This window comes from Coptis chinensis, chromosome 8 (genome assembly GCF_015680905.1).
Source record: "Coptis chinensis isolate HL-2020 chromosome 8, ASM1568090v1, whole genome shotgun sequence".
NCBI classification, from domain to species: Eukaryota; Viridiplantae; Streptophyta; class Magnoliopsida; order Ranunculales; family Ranunculaceae; genus Coptis; species Coptis chinensis.
The window spans coordinates 22,063,768-22,080,848 of NC_141463.1; the positions used below are offsets into that span (position 1 = coordinate 22,063,768).

General features: G+C 39.3%; 1 protein-coding gene across 3 annotated transcripts; it reads left to right on the forward strand.

Moving 5' to 3' along the window:
- Positions 1–6,470: 6,470 nt before the first annotated feature.
- On the forward strand, positions 6,471–15,787 carry LOC147480508 (uncharacterized). Of its 3 annotated transcripts, none has more exons than XM_086575825.1 (13): positions 6,471–7,341; positions 7,560–7,971; positions 8,084–8,732; positions 9,124–9,164; positions 9,716–9,784; positions 12,442–12,542; positions 12,735–12,813; positions 13,198–13,296; positions 13,393–13,461; positions 13,615–13,664; positions 13,780–13,861; positions 14,400–14,494; positions 15,252–15,787. In XM_086575825.1, exons 1-13 carry the CDS (start codon positions 6,902–6,904, stop codon positions 15,376–15,378), a joined length of 2,313 nt encoding a protein of 770 aa, XP_086431951.1. In that variant the 5' UTR covers positions 6,471–6,901; the 3' UTR covers positions 15,379–15,787. The 3 variants fall into 3 exon arrangements, 1 of the variants encoding a protein (XP_086431951.1); XR_015203712.1 differs by having other exon boundaries at positions 6,508–7,341; positions 13,615–13,668; XR_015203713.1 differs by lacking the exon at positions 15,252–15,787 and having other exon boundaries at positions 6,508–7,341; positions 13,615–13,696; positions 14,400–14,447.
- The last annotated feature ends 1,294 nt before the right edge of the window (positions 15,788–17,081 follow it).

The window sequence follows — 17,081 nt, forward strand, 5'->3', positions numbered from 1 at the left end:
CCCCGAGGGAGCTATGATAGAAAAGGCAGTTCGCATAGACTTCGCAACCTCCAATAACGAAGCGGAGTACGAGGCATTGATAATGGGGTTACGTGCGGCAATCCAACTCGGTGTAAATGAGCTCCAAATCTTTAGTGACTCGCAACTGGTTGTTCGCCAGATCGTAAAAGAGTACACTACCAACGAAGGTAACCTTTCCAAATACCTTCAAGTTATTAATGCTTTACTTCCTTCTTTCAACAGAGCTACAGTACACCATTTTTTGCGTGACGAGAACTGTCACGCAGATAGCTTAGCGTACCTAGCCACTCAGACACCGAACTGTGCCCCTAGATAACTGACCATTGAAGTGGTCGACCGACCAGCTTACCAAGCGGACCATGTCTTAGCAATCAGTGACCTGTGCCCACTCTCTGGAGATCAGATGAGTCAAACATGGATGCAGCCTATTATACAATACATCCAGCACGGTAAACTCCCAGATGAGCGTGCCAGGGCCAGGAAGATTCCGCACCAGGCATGTAGCTATTGTTTGGTTAATGATAGGTTGTTTCGCAAATCTGCTGGGGGACCTCATCTGAGATGCATCAGTCCAGAGCAAGGTCAGTTAATTTTCACTGAGATTCATGAAGGAGAGTGTGGAAACCATGCCGAGGTCGCTTCATTGGCCCATAAAGCGATCTCCCCAAGGATACTTCCGCCCCGTGATGCAGATCGATGCCAAAACATATGTCCTCAAAGTGTGTCAAATGTCAAACATTTTGGCAACATCATCAACCAGCCAGCGCTAACCGATCAACATCGCGAGCCCTTGGCCGTTCCACACGTGGGGCATGGACATTATGGGACCATTCATCCTTTAGAAGAGCACCGGCTTCCGCTTTGTCTTGGCCACCACAGATTACTTCACTAAGTGGGTCGAAGCAGTTCCGTTGGCACACGCGCGTCAAAGAGTCACATGTCAGGAATTTCATTTGAACTCACATCATCACCAGATTTGGCTTACCACACACGCTAGTGATGGACAACGGTTCCCAGTTCAAGGGCAAAACAGTCAGAGAGTTCCTAGCTAAGTGGAAGATCGTTCATGCATTCTCCACTCCCCAGTACGCTCAAAGCAATGAACAGGCGGAGGCCAGCAATAAAGCCATTTTAGAGAACTTGAAGAAAAAGATCGAAAAGAACAAGAGCCAATGGCCAAACCAGCTTGAGAACATACTATGGGCTCACCGCACCACAACTCATTCTAGCACAGGCGAATCACCATTCTCCTTATGTTATGGCACAGATGCTGTCATCCCCACCGAGCTGACAATCACGACAACTCGATTTGAACTTGTCGAATCAGGTCATAATGACTCAGTACTAGCTCGAGAGGTCGATCCGCTGGAAGAGCGACGCGACCTAGCAGCTATCAGAGTAGCATCTTACCAACAGATCCTAAAGCGGTCCTACAACAAACGAGTACATCCTCGATCTTTTCAACCTGGTGATCTAGTCTTGAAAAAAACTCAAGATGATTCTAAACTAGCACCAACGTGGGAAGGCCCCTACATAGTGCAACGCGTCGTTGGCAATGGAGCGTACTGGATTAAAACCCAGGAGGGGAAGTTATTGTCACGGCCTTGGAACACGTACTTGTTAAAGAAGTTTTACCATTAGTTTCATAATGTTTTGTAATTTAGGTTTCCATTTGCTACAAATTCAAGTGTAAGATACTCAAGATTGTTATTATAATCTATGGTATTTACTCGCATCTCCAAGCCACGCCACTCGCACCGCAAGCACCATCAGTACATATGCACGGACAACAGGCTCATAGCCTCTCCGAGTCTCGCTAGTTGAGGACCTATACTCCTAGGATCAACTTCGGAGAACGCTCTAGAGGAAAGACGCCGAGGGGGCTACACACGCCTCGAGGAGCTTAATGCTCGGGGAGCTTAAAGCTTCTGTGCTCATAGCCTCTCCGAAGTCTCGCTAAGTTGAGGACCTATACTCCTAGGATCAACTCCTCGAGGATCAACTACCGCGCCGAGAACGCTCAGCTTCGGGAGGCAAAGCCTCGAGTCTCGCTAAGTTGAGGACCTACTCCTAGGATCGACTCGCGAGCATAATGCTCTCGGGGGCTTAATTACAGGCTCATAGCCTCGAAGTCTCGAAGTCGCTAGTTGAGGACCTATACTCCTAGGATCAACTCGCTAAGCGAGAACGCTCAGAGAGTAGCATGCATAACGCCGGGGGCTACACACGCTCTCCAAGGCTAAAGAGAATGCTCTCGGGAGCTTTACGGGCTCATAGCCTCTCGAAGTCTCGCTAAGTTGAGGGACCTATACTCCTAGGATCAACTCTCAACGGAACGCCGGGGGCTAAAGGCGGCAGCGCTCGCTCGGGGGCTTACACACGCTCTCAAGCGAAAGCTAAGTTGAACACTCTCGGGGAGCTTACGGGCTCATAGCCTCTCCGAAGTCTCGCTAAGTTGAGGACCTATACTCCTCAGGATCAAACTAAGTTGAGGACCTATACTCCTAGGATCAGCATGGGAGAGGGGTAGCATGCCCGCGGGGCAGCACACGGCTCAAGCTTGAAAGCGTAACGCCTCGGGGAGCTTACAGGCTCATAGCCTCTCCAAGTCTCGCTAAGTTGAGGACCTATACTCCTAGGATCAACTCAGCGAGAACGCTCTCAGAGCAAAGATGCTCTCGGAGGCTACACACGCCTCAGCGAAAGCGTAACGCCTCGGAGCTTACAGGCTCATAGCCTCTCCGAGTCTCGCTAAGTTGAGGACCTATACTCCTAAGATCAACTCAGCGAGAACGCCTCAGAGCAAAGCCTCTCCAAGCCTAAGTTGAGGGGGGCTACACACGCTCTCAAGTGAGCGTAACGCCTCGCGGCTCGGCTCTCGAGCTTACAGGCTCATAGCCTCTCCGAGTCTCGCTAGTTGAGGACCTATACTCCTAGGATCAACTCAGTGCGAACACTCTCCGGAGCAGCACGCCCTCAGAGGCTACACACGCTCTCAAGCGAGCAGAACGCTCTCAGGAGCTTACAGGCTCATAGCCTCTCCGAGTCTTGCTAGTTGAGGACCTATACCCCTAGGATCAACTCCGCGAGTTATAGGGTCATGAACCCCCTAAGTCTAAACTAATCGGACACTTACATCTCCCAGATCGCTCTCTCGAGCAATACTACACAAATATAACGCTGTAGGAGAGTACATCCCAGAAACAAGCCCAATAAACAGAGGCTAAGCACAAAACAAGAAGCAAAGGTTCAACAATGGCAGAGAACTAACCTGAAGGATGATGCGGTAATGAAGTAGTGTCTACCAGACGAAGCAGCCAAATGAAGTTTCAAAAGAGCCAGCAAAATTTTTGAACAACCGCCCCTCCAGTTTCCAAGGCATCATGATTACACCTCAGCCCTAGCTGCCCACGACTTCCAACCAATTGTCTTGTCTTTTCACATCCCGAAAAAACGGGGCGACACGTTTTTTTTTCTCTCAGAATCGCCAGATCTCGCCACGTCTTGAACACGCGTCAAATGTTTGCACCCACCAGCTCACATGGTAAACACGAGCCGCTCCTCACAGATCGTTGGAAATTTCCACCTCTAGCATGCTCCACGTCGCGCGACGATCTCTCTCGGCCAGGTCATTTTCACAACCCACGAGAGGGGGGCCGTAGGGGAGTGATATTCTCTATTCAAAGACGCGCGATAACATGGTGGAAATGACACATCGACTGTGGATCCGTGTCGCATCCATGAGCTAATAGAACGATACTAACAGTCGCAAATTATCACGCGAACCACGCTTAGAAAGTGACTCGGATACCCCTTCCGAAGCAATCATGACTAAAGGTGTACTTGCACATATCTTGGCCGCCACCATCGGGTCACGCCGCAAGCTACTTGTCTGACCGACACTCCACATCATTCTGGCCAGACCTATGAGGACAGTTCTCACATGTTACCCTGATCTCCACCTCTCGTTTGGGATATCCTTTACACGTGGTGGGCAAGGATACACTCTCGATATCTATAAATACCTCTCCTATGAACTACGCCAGACCTGATTCTACTCTCCCCACAAGAACCTAGAGTAAGATACGTAGGCAGTTCGCTCTCAAGACGAACTCGGTCCATCCAAAAACCTATTCCAGTCTCCCATCGACTGTTTGTAAGGGAAAGCTAAATCACACCTTTACAAAATATATTATGGAAAGCTTGAAAATGAATTAGGTACTGTCTGACTGTCTGTGGTGAAGATCAAGCAGTTGAAAGTATCAGTAAATCCAATGAAGAATTAGATGTTATTGAAGCGATAGAGAAACTGTATAACGACGATAATGAAGATGAGATGTGGTATGAGGTGGACGTTGATGAAGCTTGGCCAGACAGCTTAAAGCTATTGTACAAACTCCAAAGCATTGACATTTGACAACATGGGAATCTTAAATGTCTTCGAACTCTTAGGATAAGTGGATAACCTACCCTAGCAGCCATAGCTAAATAACTAAATAAATTGGTCATATTCTTCAATGACTGTTGAGCCGTTGAGGTATTTGATTGTCAAAGCATCGATTCTTGGTGGACACCAGTATGGGAGTGTTCACAGTTTTTAGCCAAGAGAAATTGACGTACGCGATAATGGACTTGTCTTATACAGTTATACTCTTACTTGCTACGATTTTAATGTAAAATGGTAGTTGATTTTTGTTCTTCAAAAAAACCTTCAACAGTTCTTTTCATTATCATATTTGATTTCCAGATGTGTAACTCTTTCCACCTTGCTGCGCGCTTTTGTCATTATTCTATTCTCTAAGTTTGCCTTTCATAAATAATCTAAATATTGGTGAGCAAACACCAAAACTCCAAAAGCATGGGCAATGTTCTCATCATCCATACTTCCGTACCGTTGAAGAGTGTTAAATCGTCCTAAATAAGTGATAACTCCATAAACATTTTGAAGACTTGCGAAACCCCTGAAACAAAATGCCGTGGTAAGACTGGGTTTTGGAGAAAATAAAAAGCTAATTTATATTATTTTGTTCAATTTCCTTTATTTTTTGTGCTTGTTCGATTGCTTTATATGTTTTCCGAACAGGTTCCTATTGGCTACCGCTAACAAGCCAAATTTTCGAGCCAGTACCTTGAAAAAACGTCTATTATCCCGAAATTTTGAGAAAATTCAAGGCATTATTTTTGCTCTATGAAACAATATTGCATGATCAAAAAATGTTATTGCGTCTGAGGAAGAGGTTCTTACTGAACCAGCACCTTCCTTAATTCCATTGCCTAACCTAAAAGTAACATAGAAGAAGGGACATAGCAGCAAAAGACAAGGATTAAAGATGCTAATCTGGGCCTTTACTAGCTCCTCCATGGATCTAGCATTCTAACTAAACTTGTACACGTCTTGCTCTCTCATAGTGTCTCAACTTTAATCTACTCGGCCACTTCTACAAATTAAACATTGTGGAACCACTTAATTGGTACATACCAAAAAGACCCCACCAGCAGAGCTGCAATGTTCACATCATCCATACGACCATACCACTGAAGAATTGTTTCTCTTATTTGTGCATCTCACAGTTGTATGTGAGAAGAAGGGACATAAGTTATCTTGTCCTAAAGACGGGGTTCAAACTTCAAAGTAGTCCATAAGAGTCGGGGCCTTTCCTATGGATCTAGCATTTTACGTTCACGATTCCAAATGGAATATCATAATTCCATTGGATATTTTGATTTTAAAAAAAATGGTGATTTCGAAATTAGTTGAAATCAAAATATAACATAGTTGAAATATTGTGAATTTCGATTTTCCAAATTTCCAAAATTATGATAATTCTGAAATCCCGAAACTATGATTTTACCAAGAATTGTATCAAATCCTAAAACGGCTAAAAGAGAAAAAAACACAGAATCTTGTCCTCATATAATTCAGCCATTAAAAGTCCACTTGTACATTGTGGTAGTATGGAACCACTTATTGGTACAGACCAAAAGAGCCCATAACCATAACAGCTGCTATAACGGAGTCCCCAAGTCAAAATCAATTCTACCTTTTCAACTACAAAGCAAAAACAGTTCTTACATGAAAGTATCCAATAAATTAACTGAAAAAAATCTACCTAAACTAAAATTAGCATGCCAAGGATTCCTATAGCTATTGTTTCTTCTGGTGGTGCCACCTATCATCTCAAGAACCACAGTTTAAAGGACCAGATTTAGTGTTCATGAAACATGAATATAGTCCTTGGAGTACACTCTTCAAAACTACCTTTTAAAGAAGTTAGAAGTACACATCAAGGTTCACCTAATCTACAAAGATAACTAACCTATGATCATGCCCATCCCTATCAAACCAAAAAACAGAAATTAAAAAAAAAAAAACCTAACATGGTCCATAAACATATTTAAAGAACATTTATTAAGGTCAAAACTCAAAAGCCAAACAAAAGATTATGGTTATTAACAAAGCATGTAAACACTCAAAGAAAATCCAACACTCCAACCACAAGTTAATAGAACCTTCAATGGAAATAAAACTTAGCTTGTGACCTTGGGTGATCAGAATTATTTGTCTGGACTTGTGGAATATATAGGCAGAGCAGCCAGAGCTTGAAAAGAAAGAGAGAGAAAGAAAGAAAGAAGAAAGAGCAAAAACCAAACAAAGCCAAAAACTAGACCAATAAACGGGTAGCAGCAAAAGCAACCAAACATAGGCAGACATTTCATGAACCCTGCCAAAATCCTATTCAGCATTAAAAAAAAAAAAACTCAAAGATAAAAAGGAAAGAGAAAGTTGATTGCACACATGTTCATTAATCACTATTCATTGACAACCAGTACTTCTTCATTTCTGTGAAGAAAAAAAATAATCTTGAAGTTGGGCATATTCATGGACACTCCACCAGCTGAAGAGCTACTAAAAAAGATTCAAGAGCTAGAAGCAGGACATGATCAGCTCAAACAAGAGATGTCTAAACTGATACAAAATGATACTAGTAGTAGTAGTAATAGTACGGGTGGCAGCAGCAATACACGCCAAAGGTCACAATCAGTATCACCTCAAAGATCAAGATTGCCCGGTTCATTTAAGAAAGGTAGTGGTAGTAGTGGTGGTGCTGATGCAACTGGGGCAGCATGGAAAAGGGGGTCCTCATCTTTCAGGCATTCATCGCCGTTGCAGAAAGAGAACAGAATTCGCGATACATTAAGCCCCGGAGGAAGCGCTGGACAGCCTGCTGTGAGTTTGAGTGATAGACAGTACTGGAATATATTGCAGTCTATGGGTCAATCAGTTCATATTTTCGATCTTAGCGGTCGGATTCTTTATTGGTGAGTTTTCAAATTGGTTTTGATTGTTGAATTAACTGTTTTACTGCTAGTATTGAGTATATGCATTGATATTGATACTATGGTTTTTTGTTATATTGTCTACTTAAGTGGATTATTGGAGAAAAGACTGATGCCTTTATACATTAATGTTATTGGGTACTAGTATTAAGGTGAAGTTTCCACGTTTAACACATTGAGGGAATGCTTGATTTTATCAGGAATCGGACAGCTGAGAATCTATATGGTTATTCTACATCAGAAGCTCTTGGTCAAGATGCCACTGAGCTTCTTACGGATACCCAGGATTTTGATGTTGCAAATAATATAATACAAAGGATAACCATGGGAGAAAGCTGGACTGGGAAATTTCCTGTGAAAAATAAGTTAGGAGAGCGGTTTGTAGCTGTCACAACTAATACTCCATTCTACGATGACGATGGTAGTTTGGTTGGCATAATTTGTGTATCGAGCGATTCGCGAAGGTTTCTAGAAATGCAGATTCCGATATTGGGCTCAAAGTGCTCGGATGTTGATTCAAGCTTTGGTCGGCCTAGAAGTGGTCCGACAACTAAATTTGGTATCATTCCTGAGCAATCTCTGCAAGTCGCTGCATCCAGAATATCAAATCTGGTGAGTTTTGCTTGTGAGCTCTCTTCCGCTCTGCGAAAGTAGGATGCTAATGTTTCAATTTGTGGTTTCTTTTTTGTGTAGCATTTGCTAATTGCTAGAATCCTTGACACAGGCTTCTAAAGTGACCAACAAAGTTCGTTCAAAAATAAGAACTGGTGAGAACGGTATGCAACATGAAGCTGGGAGTGGAGACAGCCAGCACTCTGATCATGGCTTTTCAGATGTTGTTCTCTCTGACCCTAGGGAGGACGCAAATTCGAGCGGAGCTAGCACACCCAGAGGAGAAGTTTCTCATACTGTGGCAGAGGAGAAATCTCCACAGAAACCATCAAGAGATACTGGTGATGAGGGCGAAGGAAAATCCAGCTTCCAGAAGATTATAACGTCAAAGGCAGAGGCATGGATGGGAAGAAAAGGGAGGTCATGGCCTTGGAAAGCTGGTGAGGCGGATTCCCCAGAAGTGAGGACCACACGTTTTGTTTGGCCCTGGTTGAATAATGATAAAGAAAGTGATTCTGGTAATCAGAACAGTTATAATATTGGTGCAAAGACAGAGGTCCAGGTGGGGGAAGGTAACCGTCATGGGAATAATGAGGCCTCAGGGTCCTGGTCTTCCTCTTTCAATGTTAACAGCACAAGTAGCGTGAGCAGTAGTGAAAGTACCAGTAGTAGTCATATCAATAAAGTTGATACGGAAACTGACTGCTTAGATTATGAAATATTGTGGGAGGACTTGACAATAGGAGAGCAGATTGGGCAAGGTAATCATCACTGTTCCTTAAAAATCAGACTTAATAGATGGTAAAACGGACATTGTTTGCTTCTTCCTACTTGTACTTGATTTTCTGAATTCCATGAAGCCGTGAACTATTTGCAGAAAATCATCTCCAACTAGTATAGAAAAAGGTTTGCTATGATGCACTGATGCCTCTTGGCAAATGATTTAGATATCGATTTTAGTAGTTACTTTTGCAGCTCAACATCTTCTGTATTGTGCACCCTGTTGTGCATGTCAAAATGGATCATACACCATTGTTTTATTGAAAATTCTGTGATTTTGCTGTGTCCTAGCTGTATCCATATATAATAAAATAAAATCAGGCTTTTTTTACCATCCTTTATCAATGCTAATTTAGAGTTTATAAATGACAGGTTCTTGTGGAACTGTCTATCATGCTCTGTGGTATGGCTCGGTATGCTCTTTCCCTTCTTGTATGCTTCTGGCAAATTCTGTCTGGTATCTTGATGTAATTTGAAATGATAACTCATGATATTTGATTAGTTCAACTTGTCTCTGTTAGAATGCAACTGGGCAAAACATAATATAAAAGATGTTTGAAGCTCAAAGTTTGTGCACTCAAAATACATAGACTTTCTACTCTTTGTGGCTGTGTTTGATGCACTGGTTAATGTTTCTAGAAAGTTACTTAATTTGTTTGTCTTTAATTGAATGAAAGTGAAGTAGTGGAAAGTGCTTTCCCTATTTGCTTGCTTAAGAGGGACAGGTCACAAGAGAAAATAACACAGTACATCGGTTCAATAACATGAAAGATTAGAAAGAAGAGGGAGTGGTCAGAAGAGAGATTAACACGACTTTCCATGGATTCGATTCCAGGGACCGAACACAGCTTCTATGTTGTTACTTATCTTGTGCACTTGGAATTCCTGCTTTTATTCCTAGTTGATGTAATGCATAAGAAATGGTGATTTCATATGGGTTTAAATACTGCACATGTCTCTGCAGGATGTTGCAGTCAAGGTATTTTCCAAGCAAGAATATTCAGATGATGTGATTCTCAACTTCAGACAAGAGGTAAATTTCTTGAGCAAGTTTTACAGTGTTCTATAAAATATTAAAATGTCTAAGAAAAGAGATACTAGGAATTTTTATTGAATTGAATAATAGGAAGCACACACACAATACACAGTACACTGAAGTTATCTCAAAACTTTTAGACTTGTATTGAACTGTATAGGCTGACCTTCAAATCGTGAAGCATACAAAAATGTTAAAGTTGTGAGCATGTATTTTTCAGTTTTAAGTGGCTAGATCCGAACAAAAATGTGTAGTGGAGAAGAGCATATTGAACTATAAGTATCCAGTAGTTAAGGTTTTCTCTCTAGTGAGGTAGGTCTGTTGCATCCTTCAAGTTCTACATGCTCAGGCTATCATCTTTCAGTCTCGCTCTCTATGTAGCATAGTAACACCAAGAACACTCAAGTAACTTTGGCATTATCTGTTTGTTCGTTCTAGATCTCTGGCTTTCCACAATGATTTCCCTATAATAGAAATATATGTCAAACTAGATATCAATTTTCTTTCAATCTAATATGGTCATTTGTGGTGGCAATTTGCAAATAAAATTCCAGTTCTTCCCTTGCTTCAGTAAATCATACTTTTATAAACATCAATGGATTTTTTTGTAGTGGACAAAACCTTGGTAATTGCTAGAGATTTTAGGGAGAGTGGAATTGCTCTGTTCTTGTCCCTTTATGATTTAGAGGGCTACGTACAGAGTATCTATTTTGGTGGAAAGATTGTGCTCTTTCAAAAGAATATTAATATACAAAATATTTTGGTGGAGAATGATCAAAATGATGGTAAAATTGTTGAAACACCCTTAATGATTTAAGAAACGTAACTTCATTGTATGTAATTAAGCACATCTCTAATGGGACTCTACGAAGTTGCTAAGCCACCTCAGTCAAAATAGTTAGTTATGTGTATGGAAGCTCCAAAGCTACTTAACACATTGGATTGATTTGTTATTGTTTAGGGGGGAGTTTAGCAGTACCAGAGGGGAAGTGGCTAGGTTGGGGGGGAGGTGGAATATGTTACTGCTTCAGAGAAGCGTTTTCATGGAGTGGCTGTCATTGCTGTGTACATGAACAACCTTTTCTTAGTTTTTGTATAACATTTTAGCAAAACCTTCGGGCCCATTGTAGGGCGTTTTTTGATGCCAGCTCTTGCCATAATAGGCAAGTTTAGTTTTGTTGGGACTTGAGACCTCTTTTTTCCCAATTTCTCCACTGCTTCATGGCCGTTAATGTTGCTTACCTTGTCTTACTTTTGGTGTTCCACTTATTATGTCTACATTTTTTTTTGATGTTGATTTGTGGGGGGGGGGGGGGTTAAGAATATTTATTTATATAAAGGAAGCACTTATTACAGATTAATCATATCCTTTCTCAATTAAGGTTTATATGTAGTGCATTAACACCTGTGCAATTGATTTGCATTTACACATCCAATAGAAAGCTATGATAATATATAGATGGTTTCTCTCAGCTGAGGGTTGTAGTCCAACTCATTGTCGAGTATTGTTCTCCTTTGAGGGCCTCACAATGTTTGGCTGTCAGTCGACCTGATTTTACCTCCTTATCCTGGTTTGGAATTGACATTTAGCCTAATGCTCATTCATGTGGTTTTCAAAAGATTTGTGAGATTGGTAAGAATACTAAGATAATTGGTAAAGAAAAATTATAAAATCTAATTTTTCCATTGCCAAACCACACATAACAGCACTGAAAACATAACTTCTACTTGATTACTGAGTTGTGATCTGACCTATGATCACACAGCATCCTATTTACTGTACTCTTGTATTATTGAAAATCATCCTTCCTGAAGATTGATTTAGAACACTTACTAATGTGTTCATTTTTATATGAATAGGATTTTACTACTGCACTGTAGGTTGACTTTGACTACTTGACTGTCATCCCCAAATTTTCTTTTGGAATAAAGAATTCTATCAGTTAATTAAAATTGTATTGTTATTGGTATTAATGGAAAGGAAGTTTGGAGAGGAAAGAGGATACGGCCTTATTAGTTTGGGCCTTGTATCACTTCAATATATATATATGAAAAATAAGAGTTTACAATAATAGAAACTTCCTAAAATATTCGGATCAGTCCTTAAATTCCCTCGGGAGATGTCCTCTTAAGCTCTCACACAGTTAATGTTTTATATGTAAAATTAAAGTGAGGGGACATAACAAAGAATTCTCTCAGTTATCAGTTAGTTAAAATTGTATTGTTATTGCTATTAATGGAGAGGAAGTTTGGAGAGGAAAAAGAGGATACAGCCTTATTAGTTTTGGCCTTGTATCACTTCAATGTATATATGAAAAATAAGAGTTTACAATAATAGAAACTTCCTAAAATATTCGGGTCAGTCCTTAAATCCCCTCAGGAGATATCCTCTTAGAACTCTAACACAGTTAATGTTTTATATGTAAAATTAAAGTGAGGGGACATGATTTCTATGTTTATGTTGTTGTTCAATGCCTACGCGTCCATATACCAACATATGTATACGTAATTTGTAGTTTGTTTTTTATTCCTAACCACTTATGTGCTCCCATATATTTGACTCTATATATGGCTGCACTCGTGAATCTAAGATTATTCATGTAGCTCTTCTATCCGTCTTATATATTGTTCTCTTTTCTTGTTTTAATGTGAAGGTATCACTTATGAAGAGACTCCGGCATCCAAATGTGATACTCTTTATGGGGGCTGTTACATCACCACAGCGATTGTGCATTGTTACGGAGTTCCTTCCACGGTTCATTCTCTACTTTGTCCTTTTGAGAACTTTGAAACTAAGAGCTTCTCGGTCACGCTTCATTGTTTTGCCTGTATAATGTTGTCAAATTTTCCAATATTTCCTATCAGTTGGATTTAGTTTTGGTTTAGTAGAACCCATTTCCCCTTGTATTTTTGTTGGGGCTAATTATTAATATCCTAACTAATGCAGGGGAAGTTTATTTCGGTTACTACAGCGGAACACAACTAGACTAGACTGGAGACGGCGTGTTCACATGGCGTTGGACATAGTGAGTATTTCTGTCTACAGTTTAGATATGCGAAAACACCATATCGTGGAGATGGATTGAATCAATTATTAGTATCACAGTGCTGAAATTTATGGTGCATCATAGACACACGTAAAGAGAAAGGGTAAATGCAGTTTTCTTTAGGTTTTTTATTTTTCTTTTGTCCTTTCTCAATAAATGATGACCCTTACTCCTCAGAGAGTACATAAAGCAAGCCTAATATGCTCAATGCAGAGATATTTAAAGGAAGGTTGCAGTTCTTGTATGGAACTAGCAGGGGAATATTAACAACCATAAGAGAGTTTCAACTACCAAACCTATTGGCAAGTTTCTTTCGTATGAATGATTAACTCTGAATTGTTTTATTTTATATCACTTCTACAGGCACGAGGCATGAATTATCTTCATCATTGCAACCCACCTATCATCCACCGTGATTTAAAGTCTTCAAATTTGCTAGTTGATAAAAACTGGACTGTGAAGGTAAGCGTGTCTCTTTATAATTTCTCCACATTGATGTTATTAGTTTTCATATTTCAATATTACAAAGTTAGAAATACTATTCTTCTGTTCCATCAGGTTGGCGATTTTGGTCTGTCGCGTCTCAAACACGACACATACCTGACAACAAAGACTGGAAAAGGAACGGTAATAATGTTTCCTTGGCTTAATTAGTCACTCTTACTAACCCTCTTATATTTATTCCCTGAATTGATGTGGGTATGGGTAAATGATCTGATAGAAACATATAGTTCACTATGTGGTCATGTGACAACTACTGTTATGTGTAATTCTTTGCAGCCACAATGGATGGCTCCGGAGGTTCTTCGAAATGAACCCTCAGACGAGAAGTAGGTTGAGATCCTTATTTTGATATGAATAAGTGAGAATTGCATCTTCAGTTTAGTTTTGATGAAATCCGATGATTCACTAAATATATTTTCTCGCAATACGTTGAAATTTCAGGTCTGACGTATATAGTTATGGAGTTATACTATGGGAGCTTGCAACTGAGAAAATCCCTTGGGATAATCTCAATTCAATGCAGGTAATTTGCTCTGGTAAAGTTTGTCATCTTCATGCATAATCACAGGAAGAACCTGCAATGTTTATTAACAATTTAATAAATACTAAAAGTCCTTCCGGAAAAAAAAAATCTCAATCTGTGTAGTAGTGAAGCTTTAGTGTGGCAGCCAATTATTGAGCGTAGACATCAAGAAAAAGGAGTTTCTAATACCAAAACATTTTAACAAATGTTATAAAGTAAGTTGCATGTTGTGTAGCAACGTATACAATAGCCTGTAAATAGCTCAAGTTGATCTGAAATATGATGACTGATGACTTTGATCTGAAGGAAAGTTGCAAATTACTGTAATTTCCAGTTAAATTTGCCTATGTGAGATATAGTGTTTGAAGCAAAATATGGTTGATCTAATCTTATTGGATTGCTAAAATTCAGTCAGTAACAACTTTTGAATATTGTGATCTTTACAGGTCAATTTGACTTAGAAAAAGTTGTAGTTGTAATTATGTTTTATAAAGCGTAGAGTATGTGATTCATAACAGTTTGTTGGTGGAATTGTTAGGTGATTGGAGCTGTTGGCTTTATGAACCAGCGGTTAGAGATTCCAAATGATGTGGACCCACAATGGGTATCATTAATTGAGAGCTGCTGGCACAGGTGGATGTCTCACTTATATATCTTTGTGAATTTTCTTTCTAGCACCCCTGAAATATGTCCGTTAGAAGCAACGAGAATCTAGGTAACCAGAAATCAATCCAAATTACCTTGCTATAAGCCTGTAAGGCACAAGGCAATCTTCAGTTTTAACGTGCCCAGATCCAAACTTCATTTCACCCACTACTTTGTTGTACATATATGCTCCATGGTCAATCATTGGGCAAAATAATCTACACCAGACAATTCCACCAAATGCATTACTGAATTCAACCTAAGGCAATAGAAACCATCAGACTTTCATAAAGTTGAAGGTGATTAACATTTCCATAGAAATAGAAAGAGGATTTTAAATGACAGGATTATCTTCGTAGAGTATGTGAAACCTATCAAATACAATTACTGGGATATCATGTTTAAAAGTGCGGACAGTCTGGCCAACTGAGCTAAGCACTCCTGTCAAGTTCCAACATATCCATTTGGTGTATATGTCCAGTCCAATTAATTTTTTTCATGTATTCTCACTAAGCGTTGAAGTGGTTAAAACAAGATGAGTTTCGGTCGGATATCGACCTGCATCATATTTTGGATTCCCAAAAACCTATGTAAATCCTAAAATATTGGAAATATTTTTTGATATTTCAAACCTATGATAACAAATAAAGCGTATGCATTAATGGTTTGTTTACATTTTTGTTATAGTTTTTGTCGAAACCAAGTAACTTGATCTCGTCTTCTTATTTACCATGTGAAAAAGCAGTGAACCACAGTCCCGACCAACATTTCAGGAACTTCTAGAAAGTTTAAAGGACCTGCAAAGACAATACATTATTCAATTTCAGGCAACTAGATCAGCTCACGGGGAGGCAATGCAGAGGATGTCCTGAGTTGAATACCAGAAGTTAAAGTTCCAGAACTCAACTCTATGTGTTTAGGATTGGTGCGTACATCTCTTATGTTAGCAAAGTTCATGCCAGCAGAAGCATTAGTGTCATCACTCGTCAGTGTCCAGCAGTAGAAAGCGAATTACTTGCGGGAGAGGCTAGTATGGTTGAAGAGGGCCAAAGAGGTTGTCTCGGGTTCAGAATACCCCACCCACGTACTTACTTGCAAGGGAATGTGCATATCTGGTGTACAAGCTAGCTATTGAAGTAGGAAGGCCACAGCCTTTTGCCTTTTACCTCTAAGCTTTCATGTAATGTGAATGTGATTACAACTTTGACAACAGCACACGTAAGTGTTATGTAACATGTTTACCTTTGGTTCGTGTATAAAATCCAAATGCTTAGATGAAAATTTTGTTCTGTGTCAAAATTATAAGTTTCTTTCCTGGTAATTCATCATTTTGTACTTGAGTTAATTGAAATGATAATGAGACCTCAAAGTTATTACCTCATGCCTATTTGATAGGACATGAGGGAGAAATGATCTACAAAACTAAACTCGAAAGCATAATCAAACAATTTGAACAGGGAATTCGGTGAACATAAATAGCATTGCCTTTTCTAAGTTGGTATATTGTCTCGTTCAAAACTAATTTACCGAGATTTGAAATATCAACTACAAGAGTTGAAACTTTAAAATGGCGGGACAAAATGAAATTTCAAAATTTGAAATTTTAGAACTCATGATTATTATTATTATACTAGAATTTAACCCGTGGCTATGCCACTCGAGCTTATGGGTGAATCTAGCAAAATAAAATCATGTCAATTTATTATTTTAACCCCAATTTTATTGGGAAAAAATAAAAATTGTTTCCACTACTTTTTTACATTTAATTAAATTGAACTATTGTGCGTCATACATACTCAATTTCACACGGCAATATGCCCATAAGTGATGCACCCACAAGTGTTTCAAATCCCATGTTATTGCAATAGACTAATGTGTTTCACACAGTTGCGAAACCTCAACCCAAGAATAAACAACATGCCTCACACGATCCAAGAATAAACATGATGCATGATCATTCTAATAAAATCAATGACTCAACAGTTAGTAAGCTATATCTTTGAGGTCATGCAATCATTTTTTTAAGTTTAACGGTGGCAAAGCATGTACAAACCTTCAATTTCAATATTGATAATGTGGATTTTCACTTGCAACAATTAGTCTCATGGATCCCATAAATCCCATAAGTAACTAAAACATATCCACCTAATTCAATAGAAAAAACTTGGAAAAATAGAGTTAACATTTTGATTAAAACATGAGCACATATTCTGACACATACAACACTTTTAGAAAATGTAAGAACTAAATATGTGAGAAAGAAAATAAAAGAAAAAAAATACATTCAACAGGAGCATCTTCTAGGTTTCATAATATCTATTATAACAAAATATAGTTATTGTATAAATATATGACCAAAAAATTAGGTTGTCATCGTTGGCAGAATTGGCATGATGTGTGCATTTGGTTTTCTTTCATAAAAATCTGTCACTCAAGTGTCTGTAACAAAAACGAACTATATACTAGAAATTAATGATACAACGCTCAAAACCTCCAAATTATATTGAAAATAAACTTTTTTCTTAATTACTTTAACAATTGGTTTATTGATAGTTTTTTTGTATAACCAAACCTC